The sequence below is a fragment of the Corapipo altera genome, unplaced genomic scaffold (genome assembly GCF_003945725.1).
Source record: "Corapipo altera isolate COAL_440 unplaced genomic scaffold, ASM394572v1 77b, whole genome shotgun sequence".
In the NCBI taxonomy this organism is placed as follows: domain Eukaryota; kingdom Metazoa; phylum Chordata; class Aves; order Passeriformes; family Pipridae; genus Corapipo; species Corapipo altera.
The window spans coordinates 97,027-122,469 of NW_020884933.1; the positions used below are offsets into that span (position 1 = coordinate 97,027).

Here is a 25,443-nt window from a genome sequence, read left to right on the forward strand (position 1 = left end):
CAGGAGGAAGAGGTGAAGGGCCTCCCTGAGATGCCAAGAACCAGGCACTGAAAAGCATCATATTGGAATTCATTCACTGTAAGAGTTATGTGGGAAGGAGACCTACTACTTATGAAAGCCGAATGCTCCATCCCTAAACTTTTAGATAAAATTAGCATGAAGACTACCAGAGAAGCCTGATAAAAGACTTTTTCAAAACCTATGTTGCCATCATAATCCAACACAAAACTGCTCACTGGTTTTTTTTCATTGCTTCTGATCTATCAGGGGATAATGAAGTCTTTTGCTACTTGTTTGATGTATCTCATTGTCATGAAGTTATTTTTGTCTATTCAAATGCATTCGTGTTTTTGTTATTTTTAGAAGGGATCAAGGTCAACACCATTTGCATCACTGAAGCAAAAAAGGGAAATTGTAAGGCTTTACTTCGAGTCATAAGGTAGGTTGAAAGTTTCTTTAAAAAACCCCAACTAATAAAGTGTTTTTTCATTACAAATGAAACGAGAGATTCTTAATTAAAGTCTGCCACTGCAATTCAAATAAACTATTGGGGATGATTTTCCCAAAATGCTGCCAGGCTTTAACGCAGCAGAAAATAAACAGCAAAGTTTATGAAATGAAAATGGAAACCGCCTCCAACATCCTTTGGTATTTCTGTATCATTAGATGGTTGTAATTGGAAATAACAACACCAAGCATCTTTTCCTACGCCTTTTTGCGTGGTTTCCATACACATCTCGGGGAAAATTGATTCTAAATATGACAACAATATGACTAGGTAACACTGTAGAGTTACTAATAGAGCACGAAGCAGGAAATAAGTGCTTTGTTAATTAAATATTGAGAGGAAATGTTTAACATAGAAACCCTATGTTTCCACAGACTCAGCCTCTACCTTGTGCTCTTCTGTCAAAGCCTCACAGGCAGCTTTGGATTCAGAGTTTCTGAAGACTCTGAAGGAGAACAGCAGCTGAAAAAAGAAATCAACAGAGGAGAGGAGAAAGATTTTGATGGCAGAGTCAGCATTTTGGGTCAAATCTAGACAACGAAGCGAAAATATCAGCGATCGGAAAATTAACTTGAGGGGGCTTTAGTTTATGAGCGTGAGACAATTTTAAGGAGAACGGACATCAAACCCTCGGCGCTGCTGGCGATTTTGCGGGCAGCATCTGCAACATTCGGGCGTCACTGAGCGCCCTGAGACACGCGGGGTACCCGGAGGGCTCCGACGAGCCGGGCGGGCACAGCCGAGGGCGAGCACAGCCCCAGCGGGCACAGCCCCGGGTGGGCACAGCCCCGACAGCCCCGGGCGAGCACAGCCCCAGCGGGCCCAGCCCCGGGCGAGCACAGCCCCGACAGCCCCGGGCGGGCAGAGCCCCGGGCGAGCACAGCCCCGACAGCCCCGACAGCCCCGGGCGAGCACAGCTCCAGCGGGCACAGCCCCGACAGCCCCAGCGGGCACAGCCCCGGGCGGGCACAGCCCCGACAGCCCCGGGCGAGCACAGCCCCGACAGCCCCGGACGGGCACAGCCCCGACAGCCCCGGCCGCGCCCCCGCCGCTCCCCGGCCCCGCCCGGGAACTCCCGGGCACAAAGTCCGCCCCGGGGCGGGCCCAGGTCGGCGGATCCTCCCGGGCAGCCCCGCCCGGCCCCGCACCTGCCCCCGGTGCCGCCCCGCCGGCGAGTCGGGGCCGATCCGCCTCGGGAGCTGCTGCCGGAGCCGGCGCCCGCCATGGGCGCGGGGCGCGGGGGGATGCGCTGCATCAAGATCCTGCTCTTCATCTTCAACCTGACCTTCTGGGTGAGCGCGGGGCCGGGCGGGGCCGGGGCACCTGCTGCGGGCGCTCCGGGACGCGGCCCCGGGAGGGGGGACCGGGGGGTGCCGGGGGAGGGCAGAGGAGAGGGTGGGCGGCTCGGGCGGGGGTCCCTCCCAGGAGCTGAGCTGCCCGAAGCAGTGACAGCGCTCAGCCGGCGCTCCCGGCTTCTGCTCCCATGGAGACACAGCTCCTCCTGGGGAAGCAGCGATTCGATGTGAAATGACGCCGCTGGGAAAAGGCAACCTGTGTCTTAACTGATAGTTTAAAGTAGTGGCCATTTCCCCGGCAACCGGAGAGCTGCGGGAGGAGGCTGGGAGAGGTTCTCCCAGCACCGCGTGCAGCGGAACGTTTCACAGCATCACGGTGGGTTTTACTCCTGTCGTGTCAAACAGCGAGCCAGCAGCTGCTGCGTTTACAAGTTCATCCTAAGGAGAAAGTCCTCGCATCATCCCCGAGAAATTTAGGGAATGCTGTGCCCGTTCTCCCCTCATTGCACCTTTTCAATAGTCTCACAGTCCCAGAGCACAGCTGAATTCACACTTTTCTTTTCTCTTTCACTTTCCCTCGCGCTCTGTCCTCCCTTCAGCTTTCCAGTTTTTCACGCTGGAAAACAATCAGCAGTGTCATCTTCTTAAAGATGTCTTTTTCTTTCCTTCTGATTCACTGGGTTCTTTTAAAAAGAAGTCACAAAGTAATCCTGTTCAGCCTCTCTGGAGCGAGCAGTTTTGGGCTTTTGTCTCCTTTATGCTCGAAGCACAGTTAAAGCAAATGCTGTTCCCTCTTGGTGACAGCGCTGGGCGCCCCGGGGACACAGTGCTGCTGTGCTCGAGCTGGAGGGGCAGAGTGATGCTGCCCAGCTGCAGCTGCAAGGCAGCAGAAGGACAAAGCTCTGTGTTATTTGTTTCTCAAAAGCGACAACTACTGTGTTTTGTTGTCCTGCCTTTTTTGCTGGGATGGAAGAAACCATCTCCTCAGCTGGCTGGGGCATTCATCCCAAGCTGCCCGCCTAAAGCTGAGCCCCTGCCTGGCAGGAAGGAGGTCCCCATGCTGTGACAGGGTGGCAGGGGACCCTCAGCTCTGCTAGGACACGTCTGTGAGGAAAGCCATGGTCCCACGCTCTCCAGCTGGGCACTCGCCTGCTTTCCTGGCTTGTGGAGATTGTGCCACACGGATCAAGTGCCAGGCAATGCAGGGCAGGTCAGAAATGCACCATGCCAGGCTGCCACGGCCATGGGAAGCAGCAGGTGTTTGGGAGCCCTGCCCAGGTTGTGCAGGAGCTACAGACTGAGGCTCTGGGCCTCCATCAGCACAGCAACAGGACGCTGTGCCTGATCCTGTGGGATTCTGGAGCTGTCTGCCAGGATACCCACTGCTGCCTGGGAGGCTGATAATTTGTCTGGCCTGTGGTGGGGCTGAGACCACTGACTGTAGATTTTTCCCCTTAAACAGCATGCTGTGACACTCCCTTGTGACCTGGTCTTGTTTTCATTAAAGGGAATTTTTCCTTCCATTTGGCAGCATCCATCACTAGTTTCTAATATCTGTACTCCAAGACATTGTACGTGTAACAATCCTTTTACCTCCTGGTTCTGCTGGGGGTCTCCTGCCCCGACTCCATTCCCTGTTGCAGTTCAGGCCAAGTTTTCATGACTAAATGACTTACCAGGTTTGAGAGCCACTACTAAGTTCAGAATCACCACTGCACTAGAGAGCTGAAACAAAGCAGCACACTGCCCTGAAACAGGAATTTGTTGTTATCAGACGCCGGCAAGCGCTCCCTGAATTTTGTGGTGGGGGGGTTTCAGGACAGCACAGGTGCCAGTGGCACCTCTCTGGTGCTCTCTGGTGCTCTCTGGCCGTGTGTCTCTGCAGTGCTGACTCTCTGTTTGTGTTGCAGCTGGCAGGACTGGCTGTCATTGCCTTCGGGCTGTGGCTGCGCTTCGGTGGGGCGATGGCAGACTTTGCTACAGACAAAAAGTCCCCGGAGTATTTCTTCCTGGGTAAGTTCCAGCGCGTGGGAGGACACAGCTGTCAGCCCTTGCTTCATCCTGGGGCAGGTGATGCATTGAATTCTATGAAGGTCAACAGTTCCTGCCCTGAACTACCCAAAACTGGGCATTCTGCGTGTACCATGTGCGTGGTGGCTTTTGACTTCTCTCTGCCTGGCATCCACTTCCTTAGTCCAAACTAATCTCTTCTCTTGGATTTGATCCAGTCCTCACGTATCCTAAGTGAATTGTGCTAATACTCTCAGAATAGAAGGTGAGACAGGTCAGAGACTCGTGGGGTTCACCAATATATCCTTCCTTCTGTGCAGCTGCCAGCCAAGAAAACAACAGTGTCACTTCAGAATGTTCCCAGTGCCAGTGCAGCAGTTAAATTTTGCTCCCCAGTTCTCCCTGTGTCTCACTGGTCAGCACTGGTGTTACTTCATTCACATAGGCCCCAGTGTGACTGAAGTATCAGAGCAAATCCTTCCACTAATGAAAAGTCAAACTAAGCTACCTGGTGTTCAGCCATCTCAGGAGGTGTTTGTCCAACCCAGGCAGGAATCAACTAGTTCCTCAAGTCCACAGATCTGGTATTAGTCACTTCTAATTTTAGCATTTAAGATAATTTTTCTCTCCCTAGGATTTCCAGGCGGGTTTTCTGGAAATGCCACCTGTGTTATGTATCTATAGACACCCTTAAATAGCAGCTGTCTGGGACTGCCAGCAACTGCATTTCTCTGCCACTGGCAATTGTAACATGTCCTTACAGCAGAAAAGTCAGGGTTTTTTTCTGTTTAATTCATCACCCCTGGAGACTGACTCAGTAAAATCCAGTTGGTACAAACATTTTTGCCATCTCCAAGTGCCAGGTGTGAATGAATTCCCAGCCCTGCCGTGTCCATCGAGCCACTCTGACAGGGTGGAAGGGCTGGGAGTTGGCCCGAGGTGTCCTGCAGTCAGTCACCCATCACTGCAACATTGTGCAGTTACTTTAAATACCCCAATTCTTTTAGTGGAGGCCTTGACTCAGATCCACCACAGTCCCAACCCAAGCCTCTCTAACATATGCAGTCAGGCTGGAGACACAGAGCTGGCTGTACAGCTCTGTGGGAATAGATGGGGAGAATGTGATGTCCAGCAAAGTTTCCGTGTGATTTTGTGAGGCTGAATAAAACCATTCAGACAAAAATGTTGTTTGGGACCTGCGGGTTATTGTAAAATACCCTGTAGCATCTCCACAGACACAGAGAGGCAGGAAATATGATTTAGTTTTTCTCTTACATCTGAGCTGCTATGACAGCAGCATATTAGATCACCAACTTCATTTCCAGATCCAGTTTATACCTGCTGAACTTCCTGTGCTGTGTGCTGGAATGGTTCCCTGCCTCATCCACTTATGTTTGTCCCAGGAGAGCAAACAAGACAGAAAGATGTTCTGACCTTCAGAATCAAGTGCTGTTGGTTTGTTGGAAGCCAGAAATTAATACATCCTGTGCTGTGAATAAGCACCACAGTGCAGACTGTAACACACTGTGTAAACAAGATATTCTCTGGTGCATGTGCATTCAAATTGGCTTCTGTCCTGGATAGGAATTACAAAAGTTGTTCAAAGCTGTTAATTTTGGGAAGTCCTGGGGAACCTTCTTGTAAAAGTTTCGTCACAGACCAAGACACTGAACTATTGGGCTGCCACATGTATTTATAGAGCTGTCTGCTGAAATATGTAACTGCAAGCAGGGGAAGTGCTGAGGAACAGGGCACAGAGATGTTGAGAATTCTTTTAAACTTTCACTTTGGACTGAATTCTAAAGCGAAGGGTTTGCCCTTTTTTGTAATAGGCACTGGACAGAACAGTCCTGTGAAAGAAAAACAGAGTTTTTTGCTGCCCTCCCTCGTTACAAATCATGTTAAATGCTGCTGTGACTTCTGAGCATCTGATGGGGCAGCTGTGCTGGGGCTGGGAACAGTCTGGGGCTAAGTGGTAAAAGAACAGTGATAAGTTCAGTTACAGTGGGTTTTGCAGCAGACAAAGCTGCACTTGATGGTCCTGCTGAAGAGCTTTGCCTCTCTAGATTTCAGCTTGGAGTCCCCCTTGACAGTTGTGTATTGGGCCTTTCTCAGAGTCTGTGGGACTGTTGTTTGTTTGGCTCTGTTTGCTCTGTAAGATGGATCCTGGCTGACAGCCAGGGCTCTGCATAGGAATTCTTACTATGGAACACTGTGCAGCAAGCAGGGAGCAGCTGCCCTGAGGGCTGGAGGAGAAAGCCCTCTTAAGCAGTATGACTTAAAATATTAGTATATAGCTAAATATCTAAGAGTAATTTCTTTATCTCTGTCCCCCTGACTGCTTCTGTGGCTGCCTTGTGATAACCCAAGCCCCTGTGATCACATCAGCTTTGTGCCAGTGCTTGGAACAACGGTGCAGGTGCATTCAGAGTTTGCTTTGTAGGCTGAAACACTGTCCAGAATCACCATCTTCTGGAAAACATTTAATTTTCTTTCTTCTAAAGAGCAACATATTCTGCTCTTTCTGTACCTGGACTGAGCTGCCAGCCCAATCTAACCAGCTTCTCCCTTGTGCTTCCTTGTGATGTTTTTTTTCCTGGATCTGAAATGTTGTTTTAGTTTAAAATAATTGATAATTCTATCCTTGCATTTTCCATTAGGCCAGAATGAGTCTCCTTAAATAGCCTTGCTCTTTACCAGCAGTCCAGCTGCCTTTTCTGCCCCTGGAATAGTTCGGGCCATGACTTGGCAACGAGGCCTGTTCATCTTTTCCAGCCACTGAGATGTTTTTGTTGGTTGGAGAACAGCTTCCAGGCAGCAGTGCTGAGGGCAAGCACATATGTGTTCTTAGTTTTCTGTTGCCTGTGGTTTTGTGTTTGGTGATCCATATTCCCCACTGCAGCCTGCAGTTAAAATCCTACAACAGAGAGGGCTGGAGTTGGAACTCTTTGACCCACGCAGTCTCCATCCACTTTACCAGGTGTATCTTACAGACTCCTAAAATTGGACATCCACTGCCTGCAGCTCCCCAGCTTTTGGAGTTTCTGCTACAGTGGGACAATATTTTTTATGTTGCTCCATCTCATAGTACAGTTTTTGTGCCTGTGCTTCAAGTGGTGAGGCAAAACTGGAGCTTCCTTGTTTGACTGCCTTTCAGCTCTGTACAGGTCACTCCTCTTGTAGCTGCACTGGAGAGAAAAAAGGATGGAAGAAAAAAGATAATTTCAGCAAAGGCCCATAGCTGGCAGTTACCTCTTTTACCTGAGTTGTCTGTGGCACTGTACTGATCAGATGGAGGAAGGATCTGTAGAATAAAGGGAATTCCTTGGATTGCTCAACCTTCTTGAGACTCCTGTACCAAGACTCTGGCAAGTGTTTTACTGGGCAGGAAAGTCTGCAATAATCAGAAGGAAACAGAGATGCTTCTGTGAACCCAAGGTGTCAGCATTGCTGTACCACAGTTGGTCCTTAATTAATTCCTTGTAGTGGTGCTGTTCTTAATTTCAAAAATACCTAAGGCACAGCAGTACAGACCAAGTGCTGCTGAGAACAAGTGGAGAATTTGTGAAGTAAAAACTAACACAGGGACTTTTTAAGGGTCTGTTCCAGGCCCCTTTTGTCCCCTCTCTGCTTCTGGTGGATGAAGGGCAAAGTCTGCTTTGGTTCCTTGGGCAACAGGAAGGACAAACTCTTTGTATCCCTAATAAATGAAGTGCAGAGGATCCCATCACTGCCAGCAGCAATAAAAATGAAGTGTATGAACTCAACAAGGCCCATCAGGAATGGTAACAAAACCTGATGAATGTGAATGAATCAATCTGGGTGACTCTTTCTCAGCCCTGAAACTCTGCTTTTCCTACACAGCCAGAGCTCACAGCCCTTGTGCTGTGTTGTGTTCTCTGTTTCAGTTCCATGATCCAGTTTGTGGTCCAGGCATTCATCAGGGCCAAACCAGTTGTGGACAAAAGTTTCAGGGTGGCTGTGGCTTTTTCTTGGGGTCTGTGAGAGCACTGAGTGATCCTTCTGGCTTTGAAAGGTACAGTTAGATGGCACATGCCTTAGGATATGAAGTCATGTCTGGAGTTGAAGGATATTAGTAGTTTTTCTCCATAGTAGTGGATGCCCATACAAACAGGAGTTGGCCAGCAGTTAAATCCATGTAAACTGCAGTTCTCTGCTCCTGTGCCTCACTTTGTTCTAGTTCTATTCATGTATTTTGGACTCAAGCACTGTGTCCTTAGTCAACAGTATTTTTTCTCCTAAATCCATGACCTCTCAAACTCCATGAGCCTTTAAAATGAGAGCTGTTGGCAAAGCAGCCTCTGTAAAAGGTGCAATACCACAAGGGGAGCATCAAATGGTGTATTGGAGAGCCTTTTAGTCTGTACTTAAGACTTAAGCCATGAATTTGTCTTTCTTCCTATCATCTTGTGTTCTTCTGCTGTTCAGGAAGAGTGGTTTAGAAGAGGCTGATAGTGGCCCTGACTGGAAAACAGAAGCTGCTGCACTGGAAATTGGCTTAAAAAATACGACACCACCACTACCACCCCCTGAGAAAACCTCCCTCAAAATGAAAGTTACTCTGAAGTCTCTGTGCTGGATCACAAAACCTCACAGCAGTTCCTAAGAGTCAGTATTCCCCCTGGCAAAATAAAAGCAAGAATAAAGGCAATTCTGACCAGACAAGCCAATTTAGCCTAATGGAACAATCCATCCATCCATCTGCCTCGGGTGGTTTTATATTTGCAATGCGCTGATGTTCAGGAGGCTGTTTTTTTAATTAATCACTGAAGCATGATAATGCACTTTATGCTTTTTGCCTATTAAATTGTGCTCCTGGGTGACTTCTGCCACCCTCCTCTCTCTGCTGTAACTATCTAAAGCCAGTTCCACCCTGCAGCAGCAGTTGAACTCACAGTTACACCATTTCCTTCTCTGGCACACCCTCTTCTCCTCCCTTGGCAGTGGCTGCCCCATCCCTGGAAGTGTCCAAGGCCAGGTTGGACAGGTTTTGGAACAACCTGGTCTAGTGGGAAGTGTCCCTGTCCATGGCAGGGCGTGGAACAAGATGAATTTTAAGATCCCTTCCAACCCAAAGCCTTCCATGTTTCTGTGATTCCTTGCTGGAGCAGCACACTACACTCCAGGGATGCTCAGGCTTTTTTTTTTTTCATACAAACTCTCTTTAAAAGGACCACCTCTGCTCTAGATGCCAATCTCTAAAGGGGCTTCTGGAAAACAACCAAACCAGTATAACCCATTACATCTCCAGGGAAATGTCCTTTTCAAGGGAATGCTGTGTTTCATTCTGACAGAGCTGTAAATACATTTGGAACAGCCACTCTTGAAGCCATTTAGAGGAAAGTGCTTTGTCTGCTGGAAAAAACCAGCAGCCAAAAACCTTTTTGGGGTGTGTCGGTTCAAAAGCATCTCCAGAGAGGGTTTGGATTGAACTGGCTCTTACATACACAGGATTATTCAGGGTGTCCTAATCTAGAGGGGATTGCAGAGAATCAGGAGAGGATTTCAGGATCCCAAATGACTGAGTATTACAAGGGCAGATGAAATACAGTATCAACAAAGCAACGTGACGCAAGTGGTAACAGATAATGTGAGCAGAATAAACACTGACAGACCTGAAACCAGCTATAACCACACAGGAACATGATCTTAGACTCCCTCTCAGTTGCTCCTGACAACCAACTGCCTTGTTGAGCTGCAGTCAAAGAGGCATATAAATGTCAGGAATCGTTAAGAAAGGAAATGGGAATTCAATTGAAAAATCTTAATGTCGTTTTGTACCTCCCCAGTGCACTCAGTGTCCTGATGCTCTGTGGTTCTGCTCAGAAAGGATGTAACAACACTAGAAAAAGTACTTAGATGTTTGATGAGATTATGGTCATTGTGTGCACTTTGAACAACTCCCATATGAGGAAGATTTTCACACTCTTCATTCACATCATTAAGTTGTAGAATCCGTTGCCACAGGACTCTGTGAAGTTCAGCCACCGTTGTGCAGGTGTGTTGGTTACACCTGATTTCAGTGCAGTTTGGTGGGGGGTGACAGGCACTGACAGAGCCTTTGGGAACAGCTTGGCTTAAGCGAATTTGAGATGTGATTATTTAGGGTCGTGAGATGCACGTGAGCAAGAGGTAACATGGTGTTCTGTGGGAAAGGGGAGGAAGTGGGCTGGGATGTTGCATTACAGTGAGGCTGCTTTTAAATTGAAATTCAGGATTTGTACATCAGCAGAAGCCTACAAACTGGCTGCTGTCCGTAATGCTTCTGTGGTTCCAGGAGGATTAACCACAAAATCCTCGTGGAATTCACACAGGACATTTATTCCTATACGTCCATTATGCTCGAATTAAGGGTTATGTTCCAATTCTCCAGAAATCCATCTTCCTTCAGAGGCCTCTGCAGCTTTTCTCCAGTTTTGTAAATGTATTTTATAGATAAATATACAATGGAAATGTCTAGTAACAAGCCTGTTTCAGAAACAGCCTTTTCTGCCAAGTGCCACACACACAACTGTCCCTGTCTGGCCAGTTATTTCCAACTCCTACGTGTGTTTCTCATATTTTCCAACAGTGTGTCTGTACTACAGGTTCCTTGGTGCTCTCCTGAAGGCTCAAGAGCCTCAGTCCTTCTGTGGAGGAGCACATCTACCTCCTGGACTGGAAGGAACACACAGCCTCAGGAAAATCCCTTCAAGTCCTGTCTGGGCTCTCGGGCTCCTGCCATTGCTGCCTCTGGGTCCCTCACCCCAAGAACAGAGCTGCTTGTTTTCTCAGTGGATTATGAACAGTTGGTGGTTTGTTCACTGTTATTTACTCAGCCAAAAGAAAAAAAAAAAAAAAAAAGGAGAATTATTTAAAATGGAAAGTGACCATAGCAGCCAGGTAAACAAGAAACCCATGTGAAATAAAGCCAGACAGAGACACTGTGTGTCTGTCTGCTCCTGCTCTTTGCAGGAGGCTCCAGGCAGGGATTTGTGTCTCAAAACCTTCAGTAGGATTTGGGGAAAAACAAACAAACAAACAAACAAACAAAAAGCAGCTCTGGGTGTGGGTTCTGTTCCAGACTCTGAAATTAGATCTCTACCAGGCTGATCCTTCCCTCACTCTTGGCACACATAAAGACACATTGCAGTCAGCAGCTATAAAATTCCATCCCTCTCTTCTTCCTGGTCTAAAATGAGGGGATTTTGCATCAGTGCTAATCACAGAGGTTTTGTTCATCCAGAAATAACACACAGAATATCCTCAATTCTTCTTGATGTGCTTCTTCACACCTGGAGATCCACTGCCTCCAAGTATAGCCCCAGAAAGGATATTGCCCATATCCAGAAGAAACAGAATCTTAGGGAAGAACTCTGTGCCATGAGCACAAATGCCAATCCAGAGATGTCCTCTGAGCTGTGGGTTTGCCATTCTTCACTACAGGGAGCCACAGGATGCTCTGAGATTGCCAGATAACTTTTGAATTCCCCTTGTAACTGCAAAGCAGAGTCTGCTAGAGAATGGGAATCCCTCCTGTTGGAATTTTCAGAGGGAATACCCCCATTTGACAATTTCCTTCCAGGAAGTAATGATTTTCCCCATGGGATGAATCAAAAGATCAAATATACAGAAAAGCTGCTGCTTTATTGCTTTCCAGATGTGTCCTTTGCAAAATGACACGATGGCTTTGCAAAGAACAATGGCTGAAGAAGGGGCTTTCCCCCCACCCCCTTACACTCACTGTTTTAAAGCCAGAAGGGAAATCAGTTTGTTATCAGGTGCTCTCTCACTTGACTCACTGCTAAAAGTAGAAGTCTTCATTTCTCTTCACAGCTATAAAAATCTCTCTCTGTGTGTGTGGGGGTGTCTTAGCACAGCAAAACAAACAAACCACCCCCCCAAACCCTCAATATTTCCTCACCAAAAAAAAAAAAAGTCCAAGAGAATAAGCTCTGTCCAAAAACCCCCAATCCTGTGACACTTTGTTCTTCATCCTCTTGTGGTTACAAAGAAGCCCCTATTTCCTCCAGAACCTCTCAGAGTCGGTGGTGCCCTGGCTGTGTCTGCTCAGATCAACCAATTTTCTGTTGGATTTGTGAGTGGATTTGACTCTTTGGAATGTGCCTCTTCATCCCTGTGCATTCAGGGGTTGAGAGTGACTTGTTTGTGGGTCCTGCAGGGAGGTGTAATAGATGTTACTGAGTTGGGGGCAGGTCCCTGCCATTGGATCCAGCTTTGCCCTCCTCAGTGGAGTGTTCCTGCTCTCAGGATTCCCAGTTCTTCTGTTCTCTGCTCCTCTTTGGGCTGTGTGCTGCCAACAGCCTCAGAGACGAGTTCCACATCAAACCCTCTCTCTTCTTCATTAGCAGACACAGATCAAAGTGCCCAAATTACAGGAAATGAACAGAGGCAAGAAGTGGTGAGAGGGAAAATTTCACACAGGCCACAAACACATTCGCTTCCTTTCTGCCTTGTATTTTTTTTTGCCTTCTGCTGCACAAAAGGCTGCAGCTGGACAGTCTCCTCATCATTTTCCACCCACCAAAACAAGCTCTCTACCTTGACCTGACTCACACACCTCTTTCTGCCACCCTGTGCTCTGTGCTGAGCTGTTTTGTGTGCATTTCTAGCTCTCAAACATGTTCCATTTCGTGCCTTATTTTGTTTCCCTGCCGTGCTGTAGATGCCAAGCTGGAGGCCACGCCAAGGCTTTGTGTTTTACAATGGAAGTGCTTATGAATAGCAGCTGATTAAGGCTCTGCTTTCCATCCTGCTTTTTGGAAAGGGGTGGGTTCTAGTGAAGCTTAGTTACTTCTGACACATGATACTATTGGATAACAATGTTTAACCCACCAAATTTCTGGATTTGTGGGCTAAGGATGGCTCTCAGTGCATGGTGGCTTTAGGTCAGGCTGTGGTTCTAAGGTGTGTGTGCCAGAAATGGTCACCCTTTGCTTTTTCTTTTCTCTCTAGAGAGTCTCACTTAAGAGTTTAGGTCTCTTCTTAATCAGAATTTGAAGTGATCATGCCTACATTGCTGTGTACAGCCCACTAGGAAAAGAAATACTACACCCCTGCCTCATATACTTACACCATCTAGGATGTTCCTGCATCTACTGCTTTGATATCCTTCCTGGATGTCATCTTCCATTGAACATACCTGGATGTGGGTGCTGGGAGACCTCACAAGGCAAACTGAGAAATAACTTGAATTCCCTTTGAAATTTTTTTCGAGCTGCTCTTCATGTGTCTCACAGAATCACAGAATATTCTGAGTTGGAAGGGACCCACAAGGATCATCGAGTCCAACTCCTGGCTGCAGGACAGCCCCGAAATCACAAGTCTCATTGCTGTGTGAAAGATGACATGTGTGTGTATATATAGCAGACAAGCAAAAAAATATCTTTATTTTTGTGGAAATTTTAAGTGCCATCACTATTTTCCAGCTAGAAATAGCTCTCTGGAGTATCAGCAACTGGTGCTGAGAAAGGACAGAGTGGGATGAACTCTCCTGAGCAGGAGATGGAAGAAGGTGGTTTTAAAGTCTTGGCTGGCTCAGCTGTGGGGCTCAGCTTTGTTTAGTGAGTGGTGTGAGTTCTTCCTGTAACACGCCTTAAAAGGGAAGTTCTGATTGAGGTAGCGGTTCAGTTGTGACTCATGCCAGTGAAATGTTCAGGCTGTTTCTCTGACAAATGCAAATCCAAACTCCTAAGAGTGGTCTCACCCCCCCCCCAAGGCTCACAGAGCTTGGTCTTTCCTCGCTGGAAACGACAAAAAGAAATGTGAAGACTCCTCTCCTCACTCTTTACTCAAAAATAGCTCTGCTAAGTGGCCTGATAAGTAATTAGAGGGACTGGGGCAGGGAGTGACAGAGAGAAAACAGCCCAGGAAACATCTTCGTAATTACACGGCGTTTGTCACCATGGAGATGTGAGCAAATGGCAGAGTTGGTGTTTGGCAGTCGAGCAGCAGGTTCTGCACCTGAGGCAGGGTTGTTTTTTTTTTTGTCTTTTCCAATTCATCTTCCACGAGGGCTGACCTTTCTCTCCTGAGCCACATATATCTTTGTGCATCAGTAAAAACCGGTGCTGTGAAGATGTGTGCAAGTATCAGCTTGAAGAGTGCTCAGTCCTAGTAAGACACAAGTTGCTGAATATTAAAAATCTAGAAAATACGGAGTGTGAACTGCCAGCACAGTCAGCAGTAGCATCCCACCAGCACCACAGATATTATAATTAATATGGCAAGGCCATATTAATTGCAATTGTTTTATTGCTATTTAGCAGAATTTATTTCTCAGCAGGAATCCCTGACCAGCTGGGGCAGAGGGATGGAGGGGAAGAGAAGGATCACAATAACTGGGATAGAAACCTGGCTGATACAGAGAGACTAGACAGTGATGTGGCAGGCAGAAGTTTGTATAGCTGGATGCTCTGCACTTATATATTGATTATTTTTACATTTTTCTAGCAACTGCAAGCTGCCATTTGTAGGGCTTTCTACTCTGGGTTACACAAGGCCTGCTAACAGTAAATGCCAGCAGCTCTGCTAACCCTGGGTCAGATTTAAAATAATGTTTAAATTGGTAAATGAGCACAGTAAAGGTTCTCATTAAAGTTTCCACAGTCCAGGCTGGGAGCAAATGCTTGCTGTGCCCTCTAGTGCACGCAGCCAGCAGCTCCCTGTCCCCTCTCGGGGAAGACACAAGGGAAACTCTGTGCTGTGGTTTCCTTTTGTCCTAGATAAAGCCCATACAAAAAACCCCAAACCATCTGTTGAATGTGAGTATTTCTAGCAGTTTTGCAGGTGGCAGAGATGAATGCCATTCCCCTCACCTTCACAGTTTAGTCCTGTCAAGTCCTGAATGTAGCCAGAGTCCCAAATGTTGAGTGTGTGGGGCTACACTGACATCTCCCATGTTCCTTTAAGCTCCACTGCTGCAGAGCAGTACAGCATACTTCCAGCCCCAGGCAGTTAAGAATGGGACAGTTTTGGGGGTTGTTGATGTGATTAATCATTAATCATATCCTCAATCAATACAAATATCTCCAAGGGGTGTCAGAGGATGGTGCCAGACTCTTTCCAGTGGTGCCCACTGGCAGGACAAGGAGCAATGGCCATAAACTAAAACACAAGAAGTTCCACCTCGACATGAGAAACGTTCTTAAGTTCCTGCCTGCCTCTGATTTTCCACAGGGCTCTATGTGTTGGTGGGAGCAGGGGCCATCATGTCTGCAGTTGGATTTTTCGGGTGCTGTGGAGCAGCGCGGGAGTCTCAGTGCTTGCTTGGAGCAGTGAGTAAAGGGTTTCGAGGGCCTGGGATGAGCAGGGAAATCATTCAAAGCATTCAGTGTGTCATTAGTGGAAATATCTTTTTAATGTTCAAGACCTTTGAGGTCCTATGTCCTCTTCCTGGCTAACCCAGCTTCTCTGACCACCCTGCAGCTGCAGAGCTGTCACACATGAAGGAGTTCCCACCAGCACCACAGATATTATAATTAATATAGCAAGGCCATATTAATTGTAATTGTTTTACTGCTATTTAGCAGAATTTATTTCTCAGCAGGAATCCCTGACCAACTGGGGCAGAGGGATGGAGGGGAAGAGAAGGATCACAATAACTGGGATAGAAACCTGGCTGATACAGAGAGACTGGACAGTGATGTGGCAGTTAATGGGCAGCAGGCAGAAGTTTGTATAGCTGGATGCTCTGCACTTATATATTGATTATTTTTACATTTTTCTAGGAACTGCAAGCTGCCATTTGTAGGGCTTTCTACTCTGGGTTACACAAGGCCTGCTAACAGTAAATGCCAGCAGCTCTGCTAACCCTGGGTCAGATTTAAAATAATGTTTCCCTGGAATTACCTTTTGCCTTTCCTGAAGCTCCATCTGAGCCACGTCTTTGCCATTTTTCCTTTGTTCCCATATGACAAGGAATCTGACTCTGCCCCTTTGCACAGCCCCAGCTCAGCAGCTTTGCTTCAGTGTGGGGTGTTGGGCTGGGCAAGGATGAGGGGCAGGGCAAGGACTGGCAGCCCACAGGAACAAGGGATGTTCACTGACATTCTCTCCTTCCTCCACAGTTCTTTGCTTGCTTGTTGGTGATATTTGCAGCTGAGGTCACTGCTGGAGTATTTGCCTTTCTAGGCAAGAAAGTGGTAAGTAGCAAAGAGCCTCTAATGTGCTGATGGGGCAGTTATGGATTCCAGTGCAGACTGACAGCATAGGGCAACTTCCCAGGAGGCTTCTCCCAGGAAGACTCTCTGACATTTTTTTCTGGAGTCAATGAGAGCTTGTGTTATCACAAGTCCAGAACAGGATGCAGTTTTTGCCCCCCTCTATTAAAGAAAATCTGTAGGTGTGATTCCACCTTCCATCCACAAGGAACATCAAGTACGAAAAGAGGGCATCGCTTAGGAAAAGGGCAAACAAATTCAGGCACTGAACTTCCCCACCTAACAGTGTTTAACCAAAAGACAGAATACAGCCCATGAACATTCTGACCCTCTGAATGCCACCAGGCCACAAAACCTCCTGTCTTTCCAGTCCTGTACCTGTTTATCAGGCACAATTTCATAGAATCATAGAATCATAGAATCAGCTGGAGGTTGATCACAGAAGCTGGAAGTTTGCACTGGATTGGGGATAAGACTGATTTGCCACTCACTTGGAAAGTCTGATTTCTGCAGGCAATACAGGAAGCCCAGAAGATCTATGAAGATGCTTATGATGATTATATGAAAAACCCAGTGGGGAAGGTCAACAGTACCATCTATCGCTACCACGTGGCTGTGAGTACTCAACTCTGTCACCTCTCTACTGCTCCACTGTCACATCACCCACTAGAATCCAGAATTCCTCCCACTGAGGTATGGAAGAATAGAACTGAGTGTACTTAAAATGGAGCCAGAGGCTCACAACCCTGAGAGTTTCCTGAGGTCTCTGTCAGAGTTCTGGTTTTTGGATCTCTACTTTTAAAAGTGCAACTGGCCAGGCTTTGAAATTCCTGATGCTTCTGGTCTTGGCTGTGCAGAAGATATGACTGTTATGGCCCTTTTGAGTATTGAAATCCAACAAAAAATACCCACAAATGCAGAGAGAAGGAGAAATGTCTCAATCCTCTGCATTTGTCAGAGAAAATAGTGACCTGTGTCCCAGGACCTACAATGTGGCAGATCCTGTCACTGGCTGAACCAAGTAGGAAAAGAACCAAAAGTCCATGTGTGACACAGTTCAGGCCACCCAAAAAGTGAGTGTCTGAATCAGAGTTAGAACCTGTGACTGCCTCAATCCTATTTGTGTCTGTCCTGTATCTACACTGCCTCCCACAGAGATCAAGCCCAAGCTTTGTTGCTCCTCACAGCAATTCCCACGTTCTTTAGAACAAACATTTCACAACCTCAGACCCTTTTGTCCTTCTCCCATAGCCGTTATTTCTGACCCAAAGAGGAATTCCAAACATTTTCTGGGAGATAGGCAAACAGGAAAAACAAACCCTCTGAAACACTGATTTATTACTGTCTCCAAACCCAGCACGATGTTGTGTCAGAAATAAAATTCCAGCAATCTCTGCTGCAGCTTTTGTGCATTGCCCATAATTCTGTATGTGATACTTGACCTTTCTGCTTTCTCCCTTCAACAGCTCCTGTTTCCTTGTAAGCCAGGGATCAGCTTCTCCCAAATCCACTTGTTTGCTTTGTTATGAGATACTATAATAAAAATCCCTTCTGGACATTGTTGTTAATACAAATTTGCCTGTTTGCTGTGGCCTCAGACAACTGAAACTCGTTTTTGAGAATTTTATCCCACATAGTTGGAACTCTACCAGAGGCAGTGGTTAATACAGAGAATAAAATTATTATTTGATCTGTGTTGCTTCTATTTTTTAGTTATTTATTGTCTCACTTTCAGTTTGAAAGTAGTAACTGACTTTCAGTATGAAACAGTCTGTGGTTTCCTCCTCTTTGATTCTTCCTCTCTCTCTCTCCTTTAGCTCCAATGCTGTGGGAAAGGTAATGTGGAACAGCAAGTGGGATTACCCTGTCCAGAGAATATCCAGCTGCCAAAGGTAAGTGTCCTCTGTCCTGGTAGTTCTAATCACTTTTTCGTGCCAATTGTTTAGTAAAATTGGAGACATTCTATAACTAAAAGAAAGGAAGAACTTCCCTTTTTTCACCTTGTGATTTCCAGCGTGGAATTCCCTATGACATGGAGCAGCCTGGAGGCAGAAATAAGTTGGAGGTCGTATTGTCCTCCAGTCTGAAGGCTGTTTGTGGCATCCCAGAGTAGCTGAGACAATATTACATCATCTGAAGGGAAAAGGGAGCAGGAGATAACAGGACAGGATCCCAAATGAGGCTGAGGACAGGATCCCCATGGAGGCTGAATTTTGGCAACTGTTTGCCTTAGTCATGCCCAGAGCCTCCTGACTAGAAACTCTGTTGGGCCTAAGAAGGATATTTCTGTTATTTCTGGTTTTAAGGAATCTGTTTGTGAGCACAATGTCAAAATGAAGGTTTTGCATCAGTAGGAACCTCCTGATTTAGCATGGCCTGTTATATAAACGAGTTTAAATTTAGGGAGAACCGAGTGTAAGAAAGGCACCTGTGTCAGCCTGTACAGGCAAGAGGTACAGATGTCTCACTAGAAAAGGGAATATGCTGTGAAAATTGCCTGACAAAACCCATGGCTCAGATGCAGGAATGGTAACTGCAATATTTTTCATATTTGTCTGTTATTCTTTGAGAACAGTTGATGGAGTTGGTTGGAACACATTTTTTTCTAGGAGTAAAGAAATCTTTCAATTTTGTTTTTAACAGAACTGCCTGGTTGAAATTCAGAATGTAATTGATACTAATCTGCATTTAGTTGGAATTGTTGGAATTGCAATTGCTGGCATCACAGTGAGTAAATCCATGTTTGCAAACCTCTGCTTGAGCCCAGTACCCTGTCCCTTACTTAAAGCTTTGTGGAAGGTGTTTTGCAGCAGCTGGTGAGATTCCAAAAAGGTGCAGCTTTTCTTATCACCTCCAGCGTGTCCTCTCTCTGGGAATTGCCCACATCAGTGCAAGCAGACCTGTGTAACTGTGTTTTACCCTTAGACAGGCTCCAAAGCAATGGTAATCTTGTTTTGTTGTAACAGTAGGAATGTGGAGTGCTCATGAACCAAACTGAAAAGCAAAAGGCCATAGCAGCGTTTCATCTATCCCAAAACAACTGCAGACTGATGCTTTAAACCCTTTAGGATCCATTCCTTAGTTTTCACAAGGAATAGAGAGTACCTACCCTTTGTAGAAGTGGTTTTCCAGGAACATGCTGGCTGTAGCTTTGGTTCAATGTGAAGGACAGTTTACAATCAGGTTTTCTAGGACAGAGCTGTGACCAATAGATGTCACCCTGACCCAGGGACACAGCAGGATGGTCAGGCTGTAGCTCACCAGGCTTTAGCAGAAAGAGTTTTCCAGCACATCTGTGCCTTTATTTCCTTCAGGCTCAAACACCAGCAGCACAAGGAGCCTGAATGTTAGTAAAGGAACAGCCCTTTAGGTGCTCTGAAGAGCAGGTTCATGGGCTTATGTGGATACTTAAAAGCAGCTGAAGGGTTTCTGTAGGTACAGAAAGCACAGCAGGGTTAAACAATCCTGGGATTTGTATGAAACATGAGGGTGTACCCAGAAATACAGCAGAGCAACGTGGGTGGGACAGAGTTCAACAAGCCCACTGCTCAGAACAAGGACATCTCCTGCATGGCTCCCACCTCAGATACACACAAATTATGGAGTGATAACAACCCCTGTGGCAGCAAAACCACGTCTGCACATTTTCCTGTGCTTGTTTCTGGCACTTCATGGGGTGTGACAGCTCAGCTGGCTCCTTCCTTAAGGACCTGTGTGAGGAGGGGATATGAACCCAGGGGTTTAACTGCCCATCTCCCATCCTTAGCAGTGAAGCCTCAGGAGGCAGCTGCAAACTGCTCTAGAGGATCAACCTGTGGCAAAAAAAGACTCTGGCAACACTCACTGTTATCATTCCCTCTAGTTAACTAGCTCCCTGACATGAGCAGAGTTTTATATTTAATGTGTAGTCTTGCTCTTGAGCACACTGAGTGTTAATAGCTCAGCTTTCCCTGTGACACTGCAGTGCTCAGCACCAGCTCCAGGAACCTGGTCCCTCTGGAATCACTCAAACCTGGATAATATTCCACGTAGAAGCATTCTGCAACTCAGAACCTCATGGTGCAATACTAGGGAGAATACCAATAGCCACAGTTATTAAGTCTGTTAAATTTATGCTAATAATGTTTGGGGCAGTTTTGGTGGCCTTGACATTTAGAACAAAGAACAGCAAAACCAGCAGGAGCAGATAAAATCTTGGCTTTGAGGAGCAGTGAAATCTCTTGTGTGTGAGCTGCCTGATGTTTTGGGGTTTTTAGATGGGAGCAGCCACTGCTCTGCCAGATGGACCTTCAGATTGTTCTGATTGCAGATTATTTTATCACTGTTTTGCAAGTGGATCCCTAAATCACATCCCTTCTCTTCTAGATCTTTGGCATGATATTCAGCATGGTTCTGTGCTGTGCCATCCGTAACACACGGGACATGATCTAAAACTGTCACGGCACAACTGGGTCCCAGGAGTTCCAGACTAAGCTTACAAGAAGTGCTCTTCTACCCAATTTAATAATTGTAATGCATTTTAATCAGTGTTTTAACATACTGAGAGGAAAATATCCCATTAGGCGATCAGGTGAATTGTATTAGTTGCAGTAAAACTGAAGTGAACAAAAAAAAAAGGGGGTTAAAATGTCCTTTTTAATGAAAAATGCAAAAGGTTCATCTAAGACTAATTTGATTTTTAATGTTTGTATATGTGCAATTAAGAGTTTACACATGTGTGAGCACGTGCATATCTGCCCTTACAAATGTTTATGCACGTGAGCAGGTACCTGGATGTGCAGTACCTTGTCTAGGTAAGTATTTGCAAATGGAATATGTTGTGTGTGCATCCAGAGTCTCCCTGTGCAGGAATCTGCACATCCCACAGGGACACAGTGCTTGGAACCCTCTCACACTGAGCCCCTGTTTGACAAGAATTAGCAGAGGAACAAATGCCACTGTAAAAAGCAAGACCCACGATCCATTTTGTAACTGTTCTTTCCAAAGCCCAAACAGAGTAGAATTAATAAAATCGGACTTTATTTTAAAATAACTAATGCCTAAGGGCCTGCTCCAGCAAACTTTAATTCATGTGAGTAGACCCACTGACTTCACTGTCATGCAGAGACTGGATATTTATTTTGTTTTAGGACTGGACCCTTCATGCAAATGCAGAAAGCTCTGGGGGAGGAAACATGTCCAAGGAGATCCAGGCTAAGGGAAGAGGGGGAAAGAGGTGGGAAGCTGGCAAGACAAGGCAGTCATTTGGGAGGAATTGCAGTGCAAAGTGTGCTTAAGCTTCCCAAGGAGCCTGAGATACACCAAAAAACCCAACTGTGAGTTAAAGGGGCCACTAAAATCCACATTCAGCAGCCCCTTTGTCCCAGAAGCCTCACTGTGGCTACAAACTGGTGCAGGAGTGGAGCCTAGATCCAGAAAAGCAGCCCCTTTGTCAGATCTCTCTAGAATCTAACTGGCCTGTGGAAGCCAAACAAAGAGTGAAAACGGTCAGAAAAATAACACACAGCACTTTAAAATCCTCAGTTTCTGCTTCTGTGACTATCACAGCTTCCACAGGGCTCTTACCTCAACCTCTCACCCTTTCTTGTGGGTGCAAAGCAGGAAAGAAAGATGGGACATTTTTACAGAGCCACAAAGTAAGGTTTCTTACTGGCACCTTTAGATTGCATGTCAGGTATAAAAATTACACTGTGTGCTTGAAATACCTCAGGGCTTGCGTTTACATAGTTTGTTTCTATATTTTTATTTTTCTATTTGTCATATTTATTCATAAGAGAATGTTCCTTTTGAACCAGACTGGGAGGGAGAAAGGTTGTCTCAAGAAAGGGAAAATAAATTACAGCCAAGGCTCAGAATCTCATAATTTTTGGTTTACTCGAGATAATTCACCATTTCAGAGAACAGCTTTTTGCTACCAATATCCCCACAGCAGCTTTGTCTCTCTGGTGATCACTAGTTCAGATTTCTGATGCAGTTGTTCCACACACGATGGGGAGAAGTTCAGTTAAACTGGACATCATGGACCATTCTGATGAGCAAGAGCATTTACAAGTCATGGGGGTCTTTATTTCACTGAATCACAGTGAAATGAAATGGAATTTCAGGAAACATGTGCATCCCAGTGCACATTTGTGGGTTATACCCCCTTTATGATATTTATCTCGTGTTCCAAAAGAAACTCAAACTCCCATCACTTTTCTGTCACTTCAGGAATGGAAATAAGTGTTGCTGCTCCAAGAATCTGGTTGAATTGACACATCTTTGCTGTCTTTTACGTAGATCTCTCTTTTCAAATTGCCCTGGCACAAGCTGTGGCACTGCACTGAGTGCTGGCACTGCCAAGTCAGGCTTGGGTCACTCTGGCACAGCTGGTTAGCAATGGGTGCCAGTTAAAAACTGGGCCTGGGATCTTACTCTGGAAGTATCAGCCCAGGAAACAGGACCCCCTGCTCCTAAGGAAGGCCCAGCTGGGACAATGACAGTGGCAGCAAATCCACGAGGGTCTCAAGCTGAAAGTTAGAAATCAGTTTTTCCACAGCAGCCAACAAAGTGATTCCCTGGCTCCCAGGTACACCTGAGACTTCAGTTAATGGGATAGTGCCCAGCTGGGGTGTGTTTTCTCAAGGTAATACTGACAGAAAGAAGAAACCTGTGTAGAGTGGCATTTTTGCCACTCAGAGCAAGCCAGCTTTCCAGGAAAAGCAGGAAAACCAGCACCATGCCAACAGCACCATAGCCAGTGGTTCAGGATCCAAGATTATTGCCCTACAGGGATAGAAAATGATTGCAAATAAAGAGATTTCCTTCTGTTACACTCCCCCTCGTAATGACAGTATTTTATTTATTTTAAACACATCTACATAGGTAATTGGGTTTAATTCCTCAAATTTGCAGCACCAGAATGTAATGATAGCACCAGAGTTTCTCTCTTTATCTATTATTTCTTGAGTAAGTTGGAAGATGCCCACTCCTGCTTTGAGATGCACTGAACACACAGGCAGCTTGCAGAACCTGCTGTTGCTTCCCCAGCCCCCCACTCCCCCAGAAGTACAAAACCATCTCAGTGCCTTAGGAAAACAGGGAAAAGTGGTACAAAAAAAACCTTCTATAAATTCAGACTCGAACCACCGAACTTTCTGCTGAAGTGTTTTGGGTTTGTGGTTTGTTTTTTGCTTCCTCTGAAGAGTGCATTTATTTTGCTGGGCATTCCTGCTCAAGCTTTAGGGTTACTGCTATTTAGGTCTAGGGGATACTTGCACTGCGTACCAGGAACAGAATATTACCTGTTACTGGTTTAGTTCTCTAAGTTATTGGTATAAATTAAGCTGGAAATCAACATGTTGTTCATATAATAGTGCCTTTAACAGAATCCAGGGATAAAGGTCTTTTGTCGTTTCCTGCTGTTGTGAGGTGCTTAATCTAAAAGCAGTTTTCTCTGCATTTTAGTAACTGAAGGTCTTTTTGACTCATCAAGAGACATCAAACACAGCTGTTCTTTCCCTGCTCCAGTAAATGCCATGTAAAGCAGCAGAAACACCCATTTAGTCCTGTCCCTTGCATCCCTTTCAGAGGAAAGACAAAAGATCAGATCCCTCCAGGTGATAATTCTGAAAAGCACATCACACAGGTTTTCTTCTTCTCCTCAGTCGAACAGTTTGTTCTAAAGCGTAAAAGATGTAAACTGTGTCTCTAAACACCCTTATTCACATTTCCCTTGTCTAATTTTTCTAAGTAACTGACTTCAGTGGGAGCTTCCTTTGTCCCAGGAAAGCTCAGCCAGTTTTGGTACCTTGCAGAGAGACCAACCAGGAGCTGATGAAGCTCAGCCCTTGTGACATCCCCACAATGAGGAGTCACCTTTCGCTTGCCTCGATACTGATAGTTTTATAACAAAATACATTTCGCGTGTCTTGAAAAAAGAACTTTGAGTTATCTTAAGCCTTCAGGCGCTGCGTTGTGCAGCCTTTGGAGGCTGCGGATTAACAGCTGTTGTTCGGTGAAAATGTACATAAATAAAGCTTTTCAATCTTCTTCCTCTCTACTGGTGCTCCAGCCACGAGGTTTTCCAAGACACAAACCACGTCCAGGATAAACGTGTGTGTTTTTACAGCACAAATTGTGGTTTTTGGACAGAACTGGCGTTTTTTTTCGGTTCGTGCTGCAAAGTCCGCGGCAGAATTACCTCGACGGCTCCTTGCTTTGAGAGAGAAAACAAACTCACTCTGTGGCTGAAATTAGCTTTCACTTCCCTGCGATGTGTTCCGAAGTGGCGTTTTATCGGCTTTGTGTCTTGAACTTGAAACGACTTCCTAATAAAAATAACCTGGAACAAGCGGCTCCCGGAGAGAACTCGGTGCGCGCGGTCAGAGCCCTCACAGCAACTCCCGCCTCACCTGCGGCGGGCGGGACGCCGGGCCGGGGATCGGGATCGGGGTAGGGATAAGGATGGGGATCGGGATCGGGGTAGGGATAAGGATGGGGATCGGGACTGGGATCGGGACCGGGACAGGACCCGGCGGGATTCGAACCGGCGGCACCGCCGGGACTCCCCTCAGGGTCCCGCGTGCCGCGAAGGCCCCGCCCACCGCGGGCAGTGCTCGCTCCCCATTGGCTGCGCGCGCTGAGGGCGGGGCCGTGTCCCAGAGCCCTGGGATGGTTCGGGTGGGAAGCGACCTTTGGGATCATCCAGTGCCACCCCCGGCCACGGGCAGGGACACCTTCCACTAGCCCAGGGTGCTCCAAGCCCCGTCCAACCTGGCCTTGGACGCTTCCAGGGATGGGGCAGCCACAGCTTCTCTGGGCAACCTGTGCCAGGGCCTCCCCACCCTCACAGGGAAGGATTTCTTCCCAATATCCTAAACCCGTTTTCTTTCCTTGTGTAGCCATTCCTTCATGTCGTGTCACTACATGCTCTCGTAAATAATTCTGCCCCATCTTTCCCGTAAGTTCCCTCCAGATATTAGGTCACTCCGAAGCCTTATCTAGGCTGAACATTCCCAATTCTCCAGCCTTTCCTCTCAGCAGAGCTGCTCCATCCCTCTGCTCATCCTGGTGCCTCCTCTGGGACTCGCTCCGCATCCTTCCCGTGCTGTTGGACCCCGGAGCTCTGCAGGTGGGGTCTCACCTGAGCGGGGCAGAATCCCCCTTCCCCTGCTGCCCCCGCTGATTTGGATGCAGCCAGCGCGGGACATCAGCGGGATATCAGTGGGTCACCGGCGGCACCACCGGACCCAAGAGGGAGCGGGAGGGTCCCTCCAAATCGGGTCCGTGCCCGGGGCCGCCCCCTCGGGGGCTGTGGTGGCCGCTCACAGCGTCCCCTGTTGGGCGGGCGGTGCCACCGCAGCCCCGGGAGAGTCCTTCTCCTTCTCCTTCTCCTTCTCCTTCTCCTTCTCCTTCTCCTTCTCCTTCTCCTTCTCCTTCTCCTTCTCCTTCTCCTTCTCCTTCTCCT

The 25,443-nt window shown here is 46.8% G+C and overlaps 1 protein-coding gene across 1 annotated transcript; it reads left to right on the forward strand.

The window, feature by feature from the left end:
* Positions 1–1,688: 1,688 nt before the first annotated feature.
* Positions 1,689–24,327, forward strand: TSPAN2 (tetraspanin 2). The gene is made up of 8 exons (XM_027659894.1): positions 1,689–1,800; positions 3,714–3,816; positions 15,013–15,110; positions 15,903–15,977; positions 16,509–16,610; positions 17,813–17,887; positions 18,639–18,722; positions 20,361–24,327. Exons 1-8 carry the CDS (start codon positions 1,732–1,734, stop codon positions 20,424–20,426), a joined length of 672 nt encoding a protein of 223 aa, XP_027515695.1. The 5' UTR covers positions 1,689–1,731; the 3' UTR covers positions 20,427–24,327.
* The last annotated feature ends 1,116 nt before the right edge of the window (positions 24,328–25,443 follow it).